At 41.7% G+C, this 16,746-nt stretch overlaps 1 protein-coding gene across 5 annotated transcripts in view; it reads left to right on the top strand.

Moving 5' to 3' along the window:
* RPF2 (ribosome production factor 2 homolog) overlaps positions 1-16,746 on the top strand; it is a 57,701-nt gene that overhangs the window by 3,831 nt on the left and 37,124 nt on the right. For 2 of the 5 annotated variants that reach the window (XR_010336649.1, XM_021670486.2), the window contains exons 1-4: positions 3,528-3,609; positions 6,167-6,299; positions 9,582-9,619; positions 11,061-11,100. Coding sequence is in view for 4 of the 5 variants with exons in the window: in XM_021670486.2 (XP_021526161.1) it covers positions 3,587-3,609; positions 6,167-6,299; positions 9,582-9,619; positions 11,061-11,100 (234 nt within the window). In the remaining variant the exon portion in view is untranslated. Of the gene's footprint in view, positions 1-3,527; positions 3,610-4,587; positions 4,698-6,166; positions 6,300-9,581; positions 9,620-11,060; positions 11,101-16,746 lie in introns of those variants that run through there. The other 3 variants (XM_021670487.2, XM_021670489.2, XM_021670488.2) reach the window with 2 other exon arrangements.

Here is a 16,746-nt window from a genome sequence, read left to right as displayed (position 1 = left end):
CAGATACACGTGGTCATATGACTAAGTTCTGGCATTGACATGGAATAAGAAATGCTGAGTTGTGGGGAAAAAAAGAGGCAGAAAAAAACAAGTGCTGAGTGGTGCTTCTAGGAAGTTTCCTTAAACTTAAAGGCTTAAGATGAAGCAGTTGGGCTTATCTGTTCCTGCTGAAACATAGATGTGGTAGCTAGAGCTCCAGCAGGATTCTTAGACTTCAGAGTAACCTTGGAAGCAGAAGCCATGAATAGCAGAGCAGCAGTAGAGAAGACTGGATCCTGATATGTGAGATTACCCTGGACTGCTATGAGTAAAGGGTTAATAAAACCCTTTTTCTTTCTCCCTGGTGAAATGACCTCGAGTTTGCCTTTCAGCATTGTTTCTCTGGAAACCTACTAGGCAAGGTAATAATGGAATGTCAGCTATAATATTAGGCAGTATTGTTTATGATTAAAAATGAGCCCTTAGCTGGGCGCCGCAGCTCATGCTTGTAATCCCAACACTTTGGGAGGCCAAGATGGGTGGATCACTTGAATCCAGGAATTTGAGACCAACCTGAGTGGCATGGCAAAACCCTGTCTCTATAAAAACACAAAATTAGCTGGGCACGGTGGTGTGTGCCTGTAGTCCCAGCTACTTAAGAGGCTGACGCAGGAAGATTGCTTGAGCCTAGCAGGTGGAGATTTCAGTGAGCCGAGATCACACCACGCCACTGTACTACAGGGAAAGACCTTGTCTCAAAAAAAATAAAAATATAAAATAAATAAATTTGTGGTAATTTGTTACTACAGAAATAGGAAATTAATACCAAACCCTCTTACATTGCTCATGGGAATGTAAGTGGTACAGGTGCTTTGGAAAACAGTTTAGCAGTGCCTCAAAACGTTACACTTAAGAGTTAGCAGGCTGGGCACAGTGGCTCAGGCCTGTAATCCCAGCAACCCAGTCTCGACTAAAAATACAAAATTAGCTAGGTGTGGTGGCACATGCCTGTAATCCCCGCTACTTGGGAGGCTGAGGCAGGAGAATCGTTTGAACCCCGAAGGTGGAGGTTGTGGTGAGCCGAGATTGCACCTTTGCACTCCAGCCTGGGCAACAAGTGCAAAAAACTCTTGTCTCAAAAAAAAAAAAAAAAAAAAAAAAAAGAGTTGGCATATGACACCACAATTTTACTCCTAGAGAATTGAAAACCTATGTCCACACAAAAACTTTTACACCAATATTCAAAGCAGTTAGCCAGGTGTGGTGGCATGGGCTTGTGGTCCCAGCTTCTCAGGAGGCTGAGACACTAGAATTGCTTGAACCTGGGAGGCGGAGGTTACAGTGAGCTGAGATCGTGCTACTGCACTTCAGTCTGTGTGACAGAGACTGTCTCAGAAACAAAACAAAGCAAAACACAACAAAACAAAAAAACAAAGCAGCATAATCCATAGTAGCCAAAAAATGTGAATCACTCAAATGTACCTAAGTTGGCTGGGCATGGTGGTTCACGTCTGTAATCCTAGCACTTTGGGAGGCCGAGGCGGGTGGACTGCCTGAGCTCAGGAGTTAAAGACGAGCCTGGCAAACATGGTGAAACCCTGTCTCTACTAAAAAATATGACTATTAGCCAGGTGTGGTGGTACATGCCTGTAATCCTAGCTACTTGGGAGGTTTAGGCACAAGAATTGCTTGAACCTAGGAGGTGTTGAGGGTGCAGTGAGCCTAGATCACACCACTGCACTTCAGCCTGGACGACAGAACAAGACTGTCTTAAAGAAAAAGTACCTAAGTTGATGAATGGATAAATGAAATGTATATCCATACAAAGGAATATTATTCAGTCCTAATAAAATGGAATTACTGATCCATGCTACAAGACATATAAACCTTAAAAACAGTAAGTGAAAGAAGTCAGACACAAAAGGCCACACATTGCACAAATCCATTTATTGGATTTCAGAATAGGCAAATCCATTGAACATAAAGTAGATTATTGGTTGGCAACCTCCGCCTCCCGGGTTCAAGCAATTCTGCCTCAGCCTCCCCTGGAGCTGGGACTACAGGCGCACGCCACCACACCCAACTAATTTTTTGTATATTTAGTAGAGACAGGGTTTCACCATGTTGGCCAGGATGGTCTCAATCTCTTGACCTGGTGATCCGCCCACCTCAGCCTCCCAAAGTGCTGGGATTACAGGCTTGAGCCACTGCACCTGGCCAAAGGGGTTCTTTTTGAGGTGATTAAATGTTCCAGAATTAGTGGTGATGTTTGCACATCTCTGTGAATACACCAAAAACATTGAATTGTGTGTGTGTGTGTGTGTGTGTGTGTGTGTAGGGGGTTCTTTTTGAGGTGATTAAATGTTCCGGAATTAGTGCTGATGTTTGCACATCTCTGTGAATACACCAAAAACCACTAAATTGTATACTTTAAAGGGGTAAATTTTATGGTATGTGAATTATGTCGTAACTTAAAAATTGAAGAAAAATCACGATCAGCAGTATATTTTTTTATTTTCTATTCAAAGCAACCACAGGAGAAAGCAGTATATTTTAAGTGCATCTTTTATGTACTAGGCAACTGTTACACTGATCGCACAGTTGTCAACAGTGCCCATTTCACATTAATGTTTTTAGTAATTATGCGAGTACCTACCATGCAATCAATCTTTCTAACGCCCTGGGAGTCCCTGAAGAATACCTGATTCCAGGTATACACACTAGCGTGTACATGAAACTGCGAGTCTATGTTACTTTTTTTTTTTTTTTTTTTTTTGAGACAGAGTTTCGCTCTTGTTACCCAGGCTGGAGTGCAATGGCGCAATCTCGGCTCACCGCAACCTCCGCCTCCTGGGTTCAGGCAATTCTCCTGCCTCAAGCCTCCTGAGTAGCTGGGATTACAGGCACGCGCCACCATGCCCAGCTAATTTTTTTTTTTTTAGTAGAGACGGGGTTTCACCATGTTGACCAGGATGGTCTCGATCTCTTGACCTCGTGGTCCACCCGCCTCGGCCTCCCAAAGTGCTGGGATTACAGGCGTGAGCCACCGCGCCCGGCCTACTTTTTTTTTTTTTTTTGACACGGAGTCTCGCTCCGTCGCCCAGGCTGGGGTGCAGTGGCATGATCTCGGTTCGCTGCAACAACCTCCGCCATGTCGGTTCAAGCAATTCTTCCTGCCTCAGCCTCCCGAGTAGCTGGGATTGCAGGCGCCCGCCACCACGCCCCGCTAATGTTTGTATTTTTAGTAGAGACGGGGTTTAGCCATGTTGGCAAGGCTGGTTTCGAACTCCTGACCTCAGGTGATCCGCCCGCCTCGGCCTCCCAAAATCCTGGGATTACAGGCATGAGCCACCACGTTCGGCCAGTGTTACTTAAAAGTATTACTTCGCACCTGTAATTCCCGGGAGAAGAGCCGGGGCAAATATCCGTAACCAAGGGAACAGGGCGCGATTCCAATCAAGATGGCCACCGGCGCCTCTAGGCGCCCTCGGCGCGGCCGTCCCTGGAAGTGGCGTCACGCGCAGCTTCCGGTTCCGCCTATTCCGGCCCATGTAATCGCCAGGGGCACGTGCATTCACCCAGTTAAGAGTTGCAGGTAGCGGTAGCGATGGACGCTCTGGATCGAGTAGTGTAAGTGCGCTGGGTCTCCGTCCCGGGGAACGTTGGGGTAAAAGCGTCCCGTGATGGGGTGGTATTGCCTCGGCCTCTCACCCTTCCTGGTCACCCCTCTTCTTGCCTGGTTGGGGTCCAATCGATCACCATCCGGGGTCTTCCTCAGCGCGACCTGCTTGCCAGGAAACTGAGGAAGCTTTCAAGTGGGGGCAGTGGGATGGGAGGTGGGATAGAAGCGTTGGCCGCTTTTATCCTAGCCATTTGAGAAACGTCTGGCATCCGAAGTGTGAGACAGATGGTAGAGTGAGGGGTTAAAAGCACAGCCCTCGGAATCCGACAGATCTGGTGACAGTCGGCGCGTCCATTTAAAATTTAAAGCTCTGTGACTTTGAGTCATTAAATATCTCTAAATCTCAGTTTACTCTGTAAAAAAGCCCTCATCATAGTCATACTTCATAGAGCTGTGAGAGTTAGTTTCGAGATTGTATGTAGAGCTTTTGCTGCAGAACGTGGAAATGTTCATTGGTTTTCTTCTTTTCCTTCCAACTTTGTACACTTCTCTTGAGTTATCCTCGAATGATACCTGTTTTAAATTTGTTCAAGAATATTTATGGTGCTAAACAGCCCTGCTGTTATTTGCTGTGGTTTTCTTGCTGTTTACCTAGGTCAACATATATCCAAAACGACAATTGTAGCCATTCATTCAGAGATTTTGTGCACCTGCTATGCCTCTAGCTGTTTGGACTAGAAAGAAAACTGGTTTACTAGGTATTGGGACTAGTTTACACTTAATTGGGGGCTAGACAGCTTATAAAATGTTAATTGCTATTTGCATTTGTTGCTGTTAAATGAGATACAAAAGATAGAAATAGTTTGTATCTTTATCAACCAGTAAATGATTAGAAACTTTATATGTGACATTATATCTGGAGGAGGATTTTTGGAATCTACGTGGGAAACTAAAGTGTGTGTATTTTCTCTTTTTCTTCTCAAAGTGTCCATGAGACTGGACGAGGGAGGGTCATAATTATTTGAGAGGAGGAATTCTTCCAGTCGATGGCAGAGACTGTCTGAAAAGCAAGGTGCTCATTGTAGAGGAAGCAGAGGTGAAGCCCATTTTTTGAACAGAAGTGTATAAAAACATGCCACTCCTGTTGTCACATCATAAAGTCAGAATAATGAATTTATTTTCCCTTCACATTTTACAGGGTAATTGGTCTAGATGAATTTTTAAATCTAGCTTTTTTTTTTTTTTTTTTTTTTTTAATTTTTTGAAACAGGGCATCTCTCTGTCACCCAGGCTGGAGTGCAGTGGCCTGATCACAGCTTACTTCAGCCTTGGCCTCCCTGGGATCAAGCAATCCTCCTACCTTAGCCTGCCAAGTAGCTCAGACTATAGGCATACACCATCACAACTAGTTATTGTATTTTTTGTAGAGACAGGGCTTTGTGATGTTGCCCAGGCTGGTCTCAAATTTATGGGCTCAAGTGATCTGCCCACCTTGGCCTCCTAAAGTGTTCGGATTACAGGCTGTGAGCCACCACCCGCCCCTAGCTCCTTTTAAAGATTGGCCTGTTTACTTGCTGTGTGATCTTGGGCACATTACCTGTCTGTTCAATTGCCTCATCTGTAAAGTGAAGATAGGAATTGTAACTCTTAGGATTGTGGTGAAGATTAAGCCTTAATAGAGTGACTCCATGTAAACATCAACCTTATTATTCCCTATTGTTGATAATGTTGACATTCTCAGCCATGATGTTGGAGTGTAGCCGGTGTATACTTCCTGGCAGGCATTGTGGTCTTAAACCTAAAAGAAGGCTAAGCGGTCATTAGTCTTATGTTTAGTAAATGCCCACAGGTTGATCAACAGTTGATGCTCAATTCTTTGTATTAGGGTACAGGATGCAGTTAGTTTGAAGAAGAAAGAAGAGTAAAAATAGTGACAGTATTTACTTGAGACCTTTATTTTTTGCTTAAAAAAGATTTGAAAAAGAACAGTAATAAAAGAATGGGAATAGAAAAATGAAAGCTTTTTTTTTTTAAACTAACAAAACACTATTTAACAGTAATAATAACATATCTTTTACTAATATCTCCCAAAAAAGTGAGCTTTTGGCCTGGCATTGTGGCTCACGCCTATAATTCCAGCACTTTGGGAGGCTCAGGCAAGTGGATCACGTGAGGTCAGTAGTTTGAGACCAGCCTGGCCAACATGGCGAAACCCTGTCTCTACTAAAACTACAAAAATTACCTGGGTATGGTGGTATGTGCCTGTAATCTCAGCTACTTGGGAGGCTGAGGCAGGAGAATTGGCTTGAACCCAGGAGGTGGAGGTTGCAGTGAACCGAGATTGTGCCATCGCTCTCCAGCCTGGGCAGTAGAATGAGACTCTGTCTAAAAAAAAAAAAAAAAACAACAGATTTTGTTTAAGGGTGGAATCCTAAATGACAAATATGTTAATGTCTCAGTTAAAAAAAAAGTCTCAGTTTTTAAGAATTTGGATATTCATTAAGTCATGGCTTTGCAATGTGAGGAAAATGTTTAAATAGTTATGAATTGTGCTTTTCTAAACAGAAAGCCCAAAACGAAAAGAGCCAAGAGATTCCTTGAGAAGAGAGAACCGAAACTCAATGAAAATATTAAAAATGCCATGCTGATTAAAGGGGGAAATGCAAATGCAACAGTGACACAAGTACTTAAAGATGTGGTAAGTATATATACTTAATCTTTAAAAGGTACTGAAGTCATTTTAGAATTTTCAGCATGCTGGGTTGGGCTGCCAGAGAAATACAGATAAACTTGCCTTAAGAACTACTAGTCTTAGAAAAGAGCTAAAGTTGAGGGGGTTATTTACCTTTCAAGGCACCGACTGCTAGTTTTTATTAAAGCAACTCGTTTTCTTAGTAAATTTTATTTTATTTTATTTAGTAACACAGGTGAGTCTGTTAGGGTGAAGGTCTCCCTTAGTAAATATAAACTGTTTTCAGTTGCTAGAATTTGGCTTACATTTTAGGAAACAAATTAATTTGTAAAGAGAAATAAGTGCATATTGCTGTATATTTAGTCATTCAACAACACCAGTTACTGTGCTAGTGCTGCAAATTAATAGGTGAGACACAGCCCTTTCAGTGAGCTTAGAGAGATAGACGTGTGAAAAGTTCTCTCATCGTGTTATACTGGAAGCATGGACAGGGTAGGATGGCAAACAGTTAAAATCACATAGGGGGACCTCTGCACAGGGAAGATTCCCCCAGGGATAACACTTCAGCTTCATTTTGAAGGGGAAGTTGGAGCAAGAAGTGGGAGAGAAAGAGAAGACCCTCTGAGGCTGAGAAAGAAGTTTATGCAAAAGGGAGTATGAAGGAGCATTAATGCATTTGGAGAACAGTAAAAAATTGAGCATGGTTAAAGGATAGTGGGCTAGGTGAGGCTAGAAGAGGAGGCATGGGTCATATAGTAACATGGAGTTTGAATCTTAATCTGAAAGCTCTGTGTAGTCATTGAAAGATATTAAGCAAGAGATACCATCAGTCCTTTTAATTGGCTTGATTAGAGAGGGTTGAGAGCAAATGTAGGAAACTAAGCCGTTGCTGCCAGCCAGGTGAAGAGCATCTGGAGTCCAGTGGTGGCAATGAAAATGAGAAATGACCAGAAAGAATAGATGTTGAGGGTAGAGTTGGGAACTAGTGAGAAGTTTGACTCCCAGGTTTTTGAAATGAGTGCCTGATGGGCAATAATGCCAATTAGAAAATGTATCAAGTGGGGCAGGTTTGGAGGGAAAGGTGAAAGGTTCAGTTTGGAACATGTAATTTAAGTAATGAAAATAAAAGCTTTGTTTTTTTCTACCTCTGTAGCCTAGTGTCTAGCCCAGTGTCTGGACCTAGTAGGTACTCAATAAATATGTAATCAATGAATGAAAGGCATAGTGTGTGGAGACATCTCGTAGGTTATTTGACTATTTAGGCCTTGAGTACAGCCAATAGATCTTATTTTAAATCAATAAATCAAGTAATTGAATACATTTTTGTTGTTGTTAATGAGATGGAGTCTCTCTCTGTCCCCCAGGCTGAAGTGCAATGGTGCCATCTTGGCTCACTATAACCTCTGCCTCCCAGGTTCAGGTGATTCTCCTGCCTCTGCCTCCTGAGTAGCTGGGACTACAGGCTCACGCCCCCATGCCCAACTAATTTCTGTGTTTTTTTTTTTTTAGTAGAGATGGGGTTTCACCATGTTGGCCAGGCTGGTCACGAACTCCTGACCTGAAGTGATCCACCTACCTTGGCCTCCCAAAGTGCTGGGATTACAGGCGTGAGCCACCACGCCTGGTCTTGAATTCATTTTTAAACTTGACTAAACTCTATGCCTGATAAGCATGGTCAGTTCAGATGTCTGAATGTCTTATATATACCCATCCCTTTTTTGAAATGTTTGTCTGAGTGTCATTGTGTTGATGGGACACTGCCCCTCTCCTTTCAGTATCCGTCAGCAAACTGACCCTTTAAGTAAGCTTTAAAAGCAGCACAATATTACCGATTACTACGATAATTAAAATTCATCATGATGACTCTGAGTTATCAAGAAGAGGTAGCAATGTTTATTACGCACAAATAGGGAAATAGTTGGCCAAGAATCATGGAAAGTTTTAGTACTTAAAAAGGTAGATTTTACTGTTGCATTTCCTTTGTTCACCAACTCTGATAGTTGATGAATGATCTCTGTTCTTAAAAAATGATCTTATTTTTCATTGTTTCCCTCATTTACTCATTTCTCTAATTCAAGGTAGTACCTGATGATATGTTTGTTATTCTCTATGGTAAAGCAGTACTGGCATACAAGTAGTAAATGATTATAGGCCAGGTGTGGTGGCTCACACCTGTAATCCCAGCACTTTGAGAGGCTGAGGTGGGAGGATTACTTAAACCCAGGACAACAGCCTGGACAACAAAGTGAGACCCTATCTCTATAGATTAAATTTTTAAAAATAATAAAATATAGCCTGGACAACATAATGAAACCCCATCTCCACTCAAAATACAAAAATTAGCTGGGTGTGGTGCATGTGTCTGTACATGAGAGGCTGAGATTGGAGGATCACCTGAGCCCGGGAGTTTGAGGCTGCATTAATCTTTAATCACGCCATTGAGCTCCAGCCTGGGCGGCACAGTGAGACCCTGTCTCAAGGAAGAAAAAAAAAGAATGATTATTAGTGCATGGTTAGGAGTAGGAAATTAAGAAGAAGAATGTTGAATAATAGGCATTTTTTAAAGTGCTGTGTTTAAACTCTGGCTTGTATTCTGATTGTCATCATTGTGACTGTTTCTAAGTTTTCTTATCTCCACACAACATTGTTTCAATCTATCAGCCTTTCCTGATAGAATTTAGTTTTTGTGGTTTTGTCTACTTTTTTTTTTTTTCTGAGATGGGGTCTCACTCTGTCACCAGGGCGGGAGTGCAATGGCGTGGTCATGGCTCACCACAGCCCCAACTTCCTGGGCTCAGGTGATCCTCCCTCCTCATCTTCCCAAGTATCTGGGACTACAGGCAGGCACCACCATATCTGGCTAATTTTTGCAGTTTTTTTGTAGAGACAGGGTTTTGCCATGTTTCCCAGGCTAGTCTCGAACTCCTGGGCTTAAGCGATCTGCCTCGTCCTCCCAAAGTGTCAGGATTACAGGCGTGAGCCACTGCACCTGACATTGTTTCCCTAGAGGGAGAATGGACTAAGCCAAGTTTAAAGAAATAAAGGAAATTGTTTAAGTTTGATAGACTATGGAAAGGGCATAGAAACTTTTATATTGAAAGTCTAATATGGGAATGCTAAGCTTATGTCATACGTTATTGTAAGTGATCAGAAGGGAGCCAAGCAGAAGGCATCAGAACAAGATTCAGGGCCCAGAGCAATCTTGTAGAGTGACTGTTATGATGCTTAATTTTATTTCTGCTTTTCAGAATGTATTTTGTTTTGAAAGCTATAAATTTTGTTTTACAGTATGCACTGAAGAAACCATACAGTGTACTGTATAAAAAGTAAGTCATGATTTCCTTTACTGAATTTTAAATGTTTTGTTTCATTATAAAAGTAACCACTTTATGGAAGATTTGGAAAACAATTTTTTTAAAGATACTAAAATTCCTTACAGTTTTTAATATTTTAATTTTTTCTTTTGGTCATTTTTTTTTCATTTGTATTGAATGTTGTCCTTGCATAGTTGTAACCATAGCATATGTATTGTATTTTGAAATAATTATAAATTTACAGAGAAGTGCAAAAATAATGCAGAATTCCTGTATATCCTTCACCTGGCTTCCCCTAATGGTGCATCTTGCATAACCATATGCAGTGATCAAAACTAAGAAATTAACACTGATTCACTCATGTTAATCAAATTACAGACATAAGGTTAGCACCAGTTTTTCCTTTTTTTTTTTTTTGAGATGGAGTTCTGTTGTTGCCCAGCTGGAGTGCAGTGGCATGATCTTGGCTCACTGCAGCGGCATGATCTTGGCTCACTGCAGCCTTCATCTCCTGGGTTCAAGTGATTCTTCTGCCTTGGCCTCCCATGAAACTGGTATTATAGGCACGGGTAGCCATGCCTGGCTAATTTTCGTAATTTTTTAATTTGAGATGGAGTCTTGCTCTGTCGCCAGGCTGGAGTGCGGTGGCCTGATCTCAGCTCACCGAAACCTCCAACTCCCTGGTTCAAGCAATTCTCCTGCCTCTGCCTCCCGAGTAGCTGGGATTACAGCCACCACGTCCAGCTAATTTTTGTATTTTTAGTAGAGAAGGGATTTCACCATATTGGCCAGGATAGTCTCCATCTCCTGACCTTGTGATCTGCCTGCCCTGGCCTTCCACCACGCCCGACCCAGTTTCTTTTCTTTTCTGTTCTTTTTTTTTTTTGAGATGGACTCTTGAACTATCACCCGGGCTGGAGTTGGCGTGATCTTGGCTCACTGCAGCCTCCACCTCCCAGTTCACTCGATTCTCCTGCCTCAGTGTCCCGAGTAGCTAGGATTACAGGCACACACGACCACACCCGGCTAATCTTTTATATTTTTAGTAGAGATGGGGTTTCAGTATGTTGGCCGGGCATGGTGGCTCACACCTGTAATCCTGCACTTCCTTTGTCTATCGAATACTGTCAGTCTGTGATTGTTCGAATCCATGGATGCAGTAGGATGCAGAATCCATATGGACAGAGGACTGTATTTTTCCACTAGAGTATAAACTCCATGAAAGCCAGCATCTTGTTTCATGTAGTAGTATAAGATCACTAGTTACTAGAATGGTGCCTAGCATATAAGAGGCACTGAATAAATATTTGAATTTATTTTGAATTGAATGAATATTTTTTGAGTTGAATGAATATTTTTTCAGTTTTTTAAATCTGAATACAAATTACCTTAATATATTAATTGTATATACTTGAGATTATTAAAATTATGGTCACTTTTTTGATATTCTTAGGAAAAATATCACAAGACCTTTTGAGGATCAGACATCACTGGTAAGTAAAAGAATATGATTTAAGAGAGCATATAAATAGTAATTATCCAGACTAATTCATTTGTACTCCAAATTTGTGATTTTTTTAAATTAAAAGTCATCCTATGTGAGGAAATTTTGATGTAAAGTGGAGAGGAAATACTTTTAAAAATATCCCTAAAGATATTTCATTTCACTATGGCTGGGAAATGTTATTCATTGCCTGCATTGATAACATTTTTTATTGATAAAATTTTTAAAAATTGAATTGCATTTAGGCCAATCAAGGTGGCTCACAGCTGTAATCCCAGTACTTTGGGGAGGCCGAGGCGGGCAGATCATGAGGTCCGGAGTTCAAGACCAGCCTGACCAACATGGTGAAATCCTGTCTGTACTAAAAAAAACAAAGAAACAAAATAAAAATTTGCTGGGTGTGGTGGTGTCTGCTTGTAATCTCAGCTACTCAGGAGGCTGAGTCACGAGAGTTGCCTGAGCCTGGGAGGTGGAGGTTGCGGTGAGCCAAGATAGCACCACTGCACTCCCTCCTGGGTGACAGAGCGAGACTCTTGTCTCAAAAAAAAATAATAATAATAATAAAATTGAATTTCATTTAAAGAACGTAATGAATTTTTAAAAGAAGTTTGCTATAGATCTATTTTGCTATAGATCTATTTGTGATCTGCCTGCCCTGGCCTTCCACCACGCCCGACCCAGTTTCTTTTCTTTTCTGTTCTTTTTTTTTTTTGAGATGGACTCTTGAACTATCACCCGGGCTGGAGTTGGCGTGATCTTGGCTCACTGCAGCCTCCACCTCCCAGTTCACTCGATTCTCCTGCCTCAGTGTCCCGAGTAGCTAGGATTACAGGCACACACGACCACACCCGGCTAATCTTTTATATTTTTAGTAGAGATGGGGTTTCAGTATGTTGGCCGGGCATGGTGGCTCACACCTGTAATCCTGCACTTCCTTTGTCTATCGAATACTGTCAGTCTGTGATTGTTCGAATCCATGGATGCAGTAGGATGCAGAATCCATATGGACAGAGGACTTCCTTCAGATATGTTTGCTTTTTTTTTTTTAAGACTGGGTCTTGCTATATTGCCCAGGCTGGTCTCAAACTTCTGGGCTCAAGCAATGCCTGTCTCCCAAGTAGATGGAACTACAGGTGTCTACCACACCCAGCTTGGATACTTTTAAAACAAAGAACACTACCTGAATTATTGCTAACAGATGTCCCTTGGTTTGCTAGAGTTAATCAAATTCTTTTTTGAGTGTGTAGTCAACCAAAACTAAATGAAAAAGACTAGGAAGTGAAATCAAAGGTTGTTTATAGTAAATGAGGAATGATGAATGGACTTTCAGTATGTGATGATATTGGTTTCTTCCTTAAGAAAATCATCAGGGGCTGGACACAGTAGCTCACACCTGTAATCCCTGCACTTTGGGAGGCCAAGACAGGAGGATCGCTTAAGCCCAGGAGTTCGAGACAAGCCTGGACGACATATCGAGACCCCATGTCTATTTAAAAAATAAAAATTAAAAAAAAACTTAATATGATTATGTTTTCTTGATAGGAACCCGTTATTTATTCTGAAATAAGGTCTGGCTCTGTCACCTAGGCTGAAGTACATTGGAATGACCTCGGCTTATTGCAGTTTCCACCTCCCAGGCTCAAGCCATTCTCCCACCTCAGAAACAGGAACTGCAGGTGCACGGCACGATGCCTGGCTAATTTTTGTAGAGACAGGGCTTTGTCATGTTGTTGCCCAATCTGGTCTTAAACTCCCGAGCTCAAATGATCTGCCTGCCTTGACCTCCTAAAGTGCTGGGCTTATGGCTGTAATTATACCCAACCAGGAACCCATTATTTGTTGCTTTTTTTCCCTTTTTTTTTTTCCTTTTTTTTTTTTTGAGATGGAGTCTCACTCTGTTGCCTAGGCTGGAGTGCAATGGCGTGATCTCAACTCACTGCAACCTCCGCCTCCCAGGTTCAGGTGATTCTCCTGCCTCAGCTTCCTGAGTAGCTGGGATTACAGGCACGTACCACCATGCTCAGCTAATTTATTTGTATTTTTAGTAGAGATGGGGTTTCACTGTGTTAGCCAGGATGGTCTCGATCTCCTGACCTCATGATCCACCCACCTGACCTTTTTAATGTTCTTTTTCCTTGTAGTTAGCGAATTTAAAAGAAAGAACTTTTGCATAAAATCTCAGCGATTAATTTGATTAAATCAAATATCTTATTGTAACTAACTGCAGTGAAAATTAAGAAAAGTATCGATAAAATACATTTTGCTCAGTTTTTTCAAATTACTTTGTCTCATGTTTTTTATAATCATTTGTTGAAGAGATCATGAAAGTAAAAATATAAGATTTATCTTAGAATTCTCTCTTTCATATACCACTTAATCAAGGCCTGGTTTTGTCCTTTGATACCATAATGCTTTTAGTTGCATGACCACTTTGTGGTAGTGTTATGTAGTGAATTCTCTAGCACTTTGAACTTTTTTAGTCTAGTGTTGATACAACAGCTTTTCCTGTACTTGAGGTTGTGACATTCTCTCTCTTTGCTCTCCTACCTCCAGATACAGGATATATTTATTAGCTCTATGAATCCCAGACCTACAGAGCTAAAAATGACTAGGGAAAGAGTGGTTGTGTTAGAAATAGTGGTCAATTGTCTTTTTCCAACCCTCTCCACACATTTCTTTCACTACAGTCTTGGAGAAATGAGCTTTGCTGTTTTAGAACAGGGGTTGGCAAAAATATACTTCTTGGAGACCAAATTCCTCTTTGTGTGAGGCTCATAAGCTAAGAATGGTTTTTACATTTTTAAAGAGTTGGTTAGACCAGGCTCAGTGGTTCACACCTCTAATCCCAAGCTTTGGTAGAATGAAGTAGGAGGATTGCTTGAGGCCAGGAGTTCTAGACCAGCCTAATGCAACATATTGAGATCCCATCTCTTAAAAAAATAAAAATAAAAAGATTGACAAGGCATGGTGGTAGGATCCCCAGTACTAACTACCTGGGAGACCGAGGCAGGAGGATCACCTAAGCGAAGGATTGTGAGGTTATAGTGAGCTATGACTGCACCACTGCACTTTAGCCTGGGCAACAGAGTGAGACCCCGTCTCAACAAAAAAAAGAAGAGTTGGTTAACAACAAAAGGATAAGCCTGAAATATTTATTATATGGCTTTTTGCAGATAGTTTGACTACCCCTGCTCAAGAATTTTAAGAAATAAAAAGCAGATTTTGTAGAGAACAAGATAAGTTTACACACACACACACACACACACAAGTTCACACACGTGTGTATGTATATAAAACAAGTATATATGAAGGGTGTTTTATGGAAAGCTTTGGGATGTCAGTCGTAACATGAGAATGTTTTTAAAATTTTAAGGAAGTAATTCCATTGATTTAGACATACAAAAAAAGTATGTGTGTGTGTGTGTGTGTGTGTGTGTGTGTGTGTGTGTATATATATATTTTTTATTTTTATTTTTATTTTTAATTGAGACAGGGTCTGTGTCACGCAGGCTTAAGTGCTATGGTGCCATCTCAGCTCACTGCAACCTCCACCTCCCTGGTTCAAGTGATCCTCCCACCTCAGTTCTCCCGAGTAGCTGGGACCATAGGTGCATACCACCACACCCAGCTATTTTTTTTGTATTTTTAGTAGAGACAGGATTTCGCCATGTTGCCCGGGCTAGTCTCCAACTTCTGAGCTCAAGCAATCCACCCACCTTAGCCTCCCAAAGTGCTGGGATGACAGGCATGAGCCATCACGCCTGGCCATAAAAAATATCTTTTGAACACCTACTTTGTTCAGGACATTCTACAACATTGTACAAGGTGGTTCACATATGACATCTCATGTGGCCTTTGCAGGTTTTTGCAAGAGGTGGTATTATCCTTAATGATACAGTTAATTCTCAGAAAAGATTATTTGTCCAGATACTTAGTGGCAGAGCCTGAATTCTTAGACTCTCTGACTCTGCATCCCTCACGCTGGTTGTGGACGGGTCAGGTGGGTAGTTGTTTGCCCTTTATGCTTCTGTTTAGAGACTAGAATGAATGATAAACTAGGGGCCCATACCTCAGAGAGTCTTTCAAGCAGTAAAGTTGAGGGTTATGACTCTTTCATCTGTTCTTTTTTAAATATATATATTAATCTAAGAGGCTTTCCAATTGACTTTTGGACTAAAACATGTTGATTCCAATTTTCTTGCTAAGAGTGGTGATCTCAGTAAAGTGTCTGGGATGTGGAGACTATAGGCATAATGTAAAAAGAGCTGCCTGGGATTGGAACTCCACACTTATATTTTACTACTCTTAAATCTGTAATGGAAGTCCATACGTCTGAGAGCCAAATGGATAAAATCTCTCTCTCTCTTTTTTTTTTTCCCAAGATGGTGCCGCTCTGTCACCCAGGCTGGAATGCAGTGGTGCCATCACGGCACACTGCATGTAGCTTCGATCTCCTGGGCTCAAGCAATCCTTCCTCCCTCCTCAGCCAAGTAGCTGGGACTATAGGTGCTCACCACCATACCTAGTTAATTTTTTGTAGTTTTTGTAGAGACGGGGTTTTACTATGTTGCTCAGGCTGGTCTCAAACTCCTGATCTCAGGCCATCCACCTACCTCAACCTTCCAAAGTGTTGGGATTACAGGCATAAGCCATTGCACCCAGCCAGATATCTATTTTTTTTTTTTTTTTCTGAGACGGAGTCTAACGCTTGTTTCCCAGGCTGGAGTGCAATGGCATGATCTTGGCTCACTGAAACCTCTGCCTCCCAAGTTCAAGCAATTGTCCTGCCTCAGCCTCCTGAGTAGCTGGGATTACAGCCATGCGCCACCATACCCTGCTAATTTTTCCATTTTTAGTGGAGACAGGGTTTCACCATGTTGACCAGGCTGGTCTCAAACTCCTGACATCAGGTAACCTCAGGTGATCTGCCTGCCTCAGCCTCCCAAAGTGCTGGGATTACAGGCACGAGCCACCTTGCCCAGCCCCATGTGTATTTTAAATGTATGCAATGATAGTAATGCTATCCTGTGAATAAAAGAGATTTGTTCAGCAAATGAAACACTTGGTGTACTATTCCAAAATGACAGCATAGCAAAATAAATGGTCTTATTTTATTTATTAACCTAATAGTTTTCGTGTATTCTTAGTCTTGAAATGTACATCTTTTCCCTAAGTACTCCAAATCAGAAAACTTGAAGTAAAGCTAGAAATGCTTTTCCTCTGTATTTTCCTTTCTGGTTCATTAAGTCTTCATTAAATTCCACTGGGAAAAAAAACTGGTATAGTTGTTTTTTTTTGAGACGGAGTCTTACTCTGTCCCCCAGGCTGGAGTGTATTGTCACATTCGAAGCTCACTGCAACCTCTGCCTCCTGGGTTCGAGCAATTCTCATGCCTCAGCCACTAGAGTAGCTGGGATTATAGGCGTACACTATCACACACAGCTGCCTTTTATATTTTTAGTGAAGACGGGGTCTTACCACATTGGCCAGGCTGGTCTCAAACTCCTGACCTCAAGTAGTCCACCCTCCTTGGCTTCCCAAGTGCTGGGATTACAGGTGTGAGCCACTGAGCTAGGCCTGAGTTTAAAGATAAGATTCTTAAAGTTCTTAAATGTATGCGTTGACTAAATCGGAT

This window comes from Aotus nancymaae, unplaced genomic scaffold (assembly GCF_030222135.1).
Source record: "Aotus nancymaae isolate 86718 unplaced genomic scaffold, 86718_ANA_hifiasm-v0.15.2.pri h1tg000040l, whole genome shotgun sequence".
Classification (NCBI taxonomy): domain Eukaryota; kingdom Metazoa; phylum Chordata; class Mammalia; order Primates; family Aotidae; genus Aotus; species Aotus nancymaae.
Note: the sequence above shows the minus strand (reverse complement) of the source record. Positions and strands in the feature narration are given on the sequence as shown.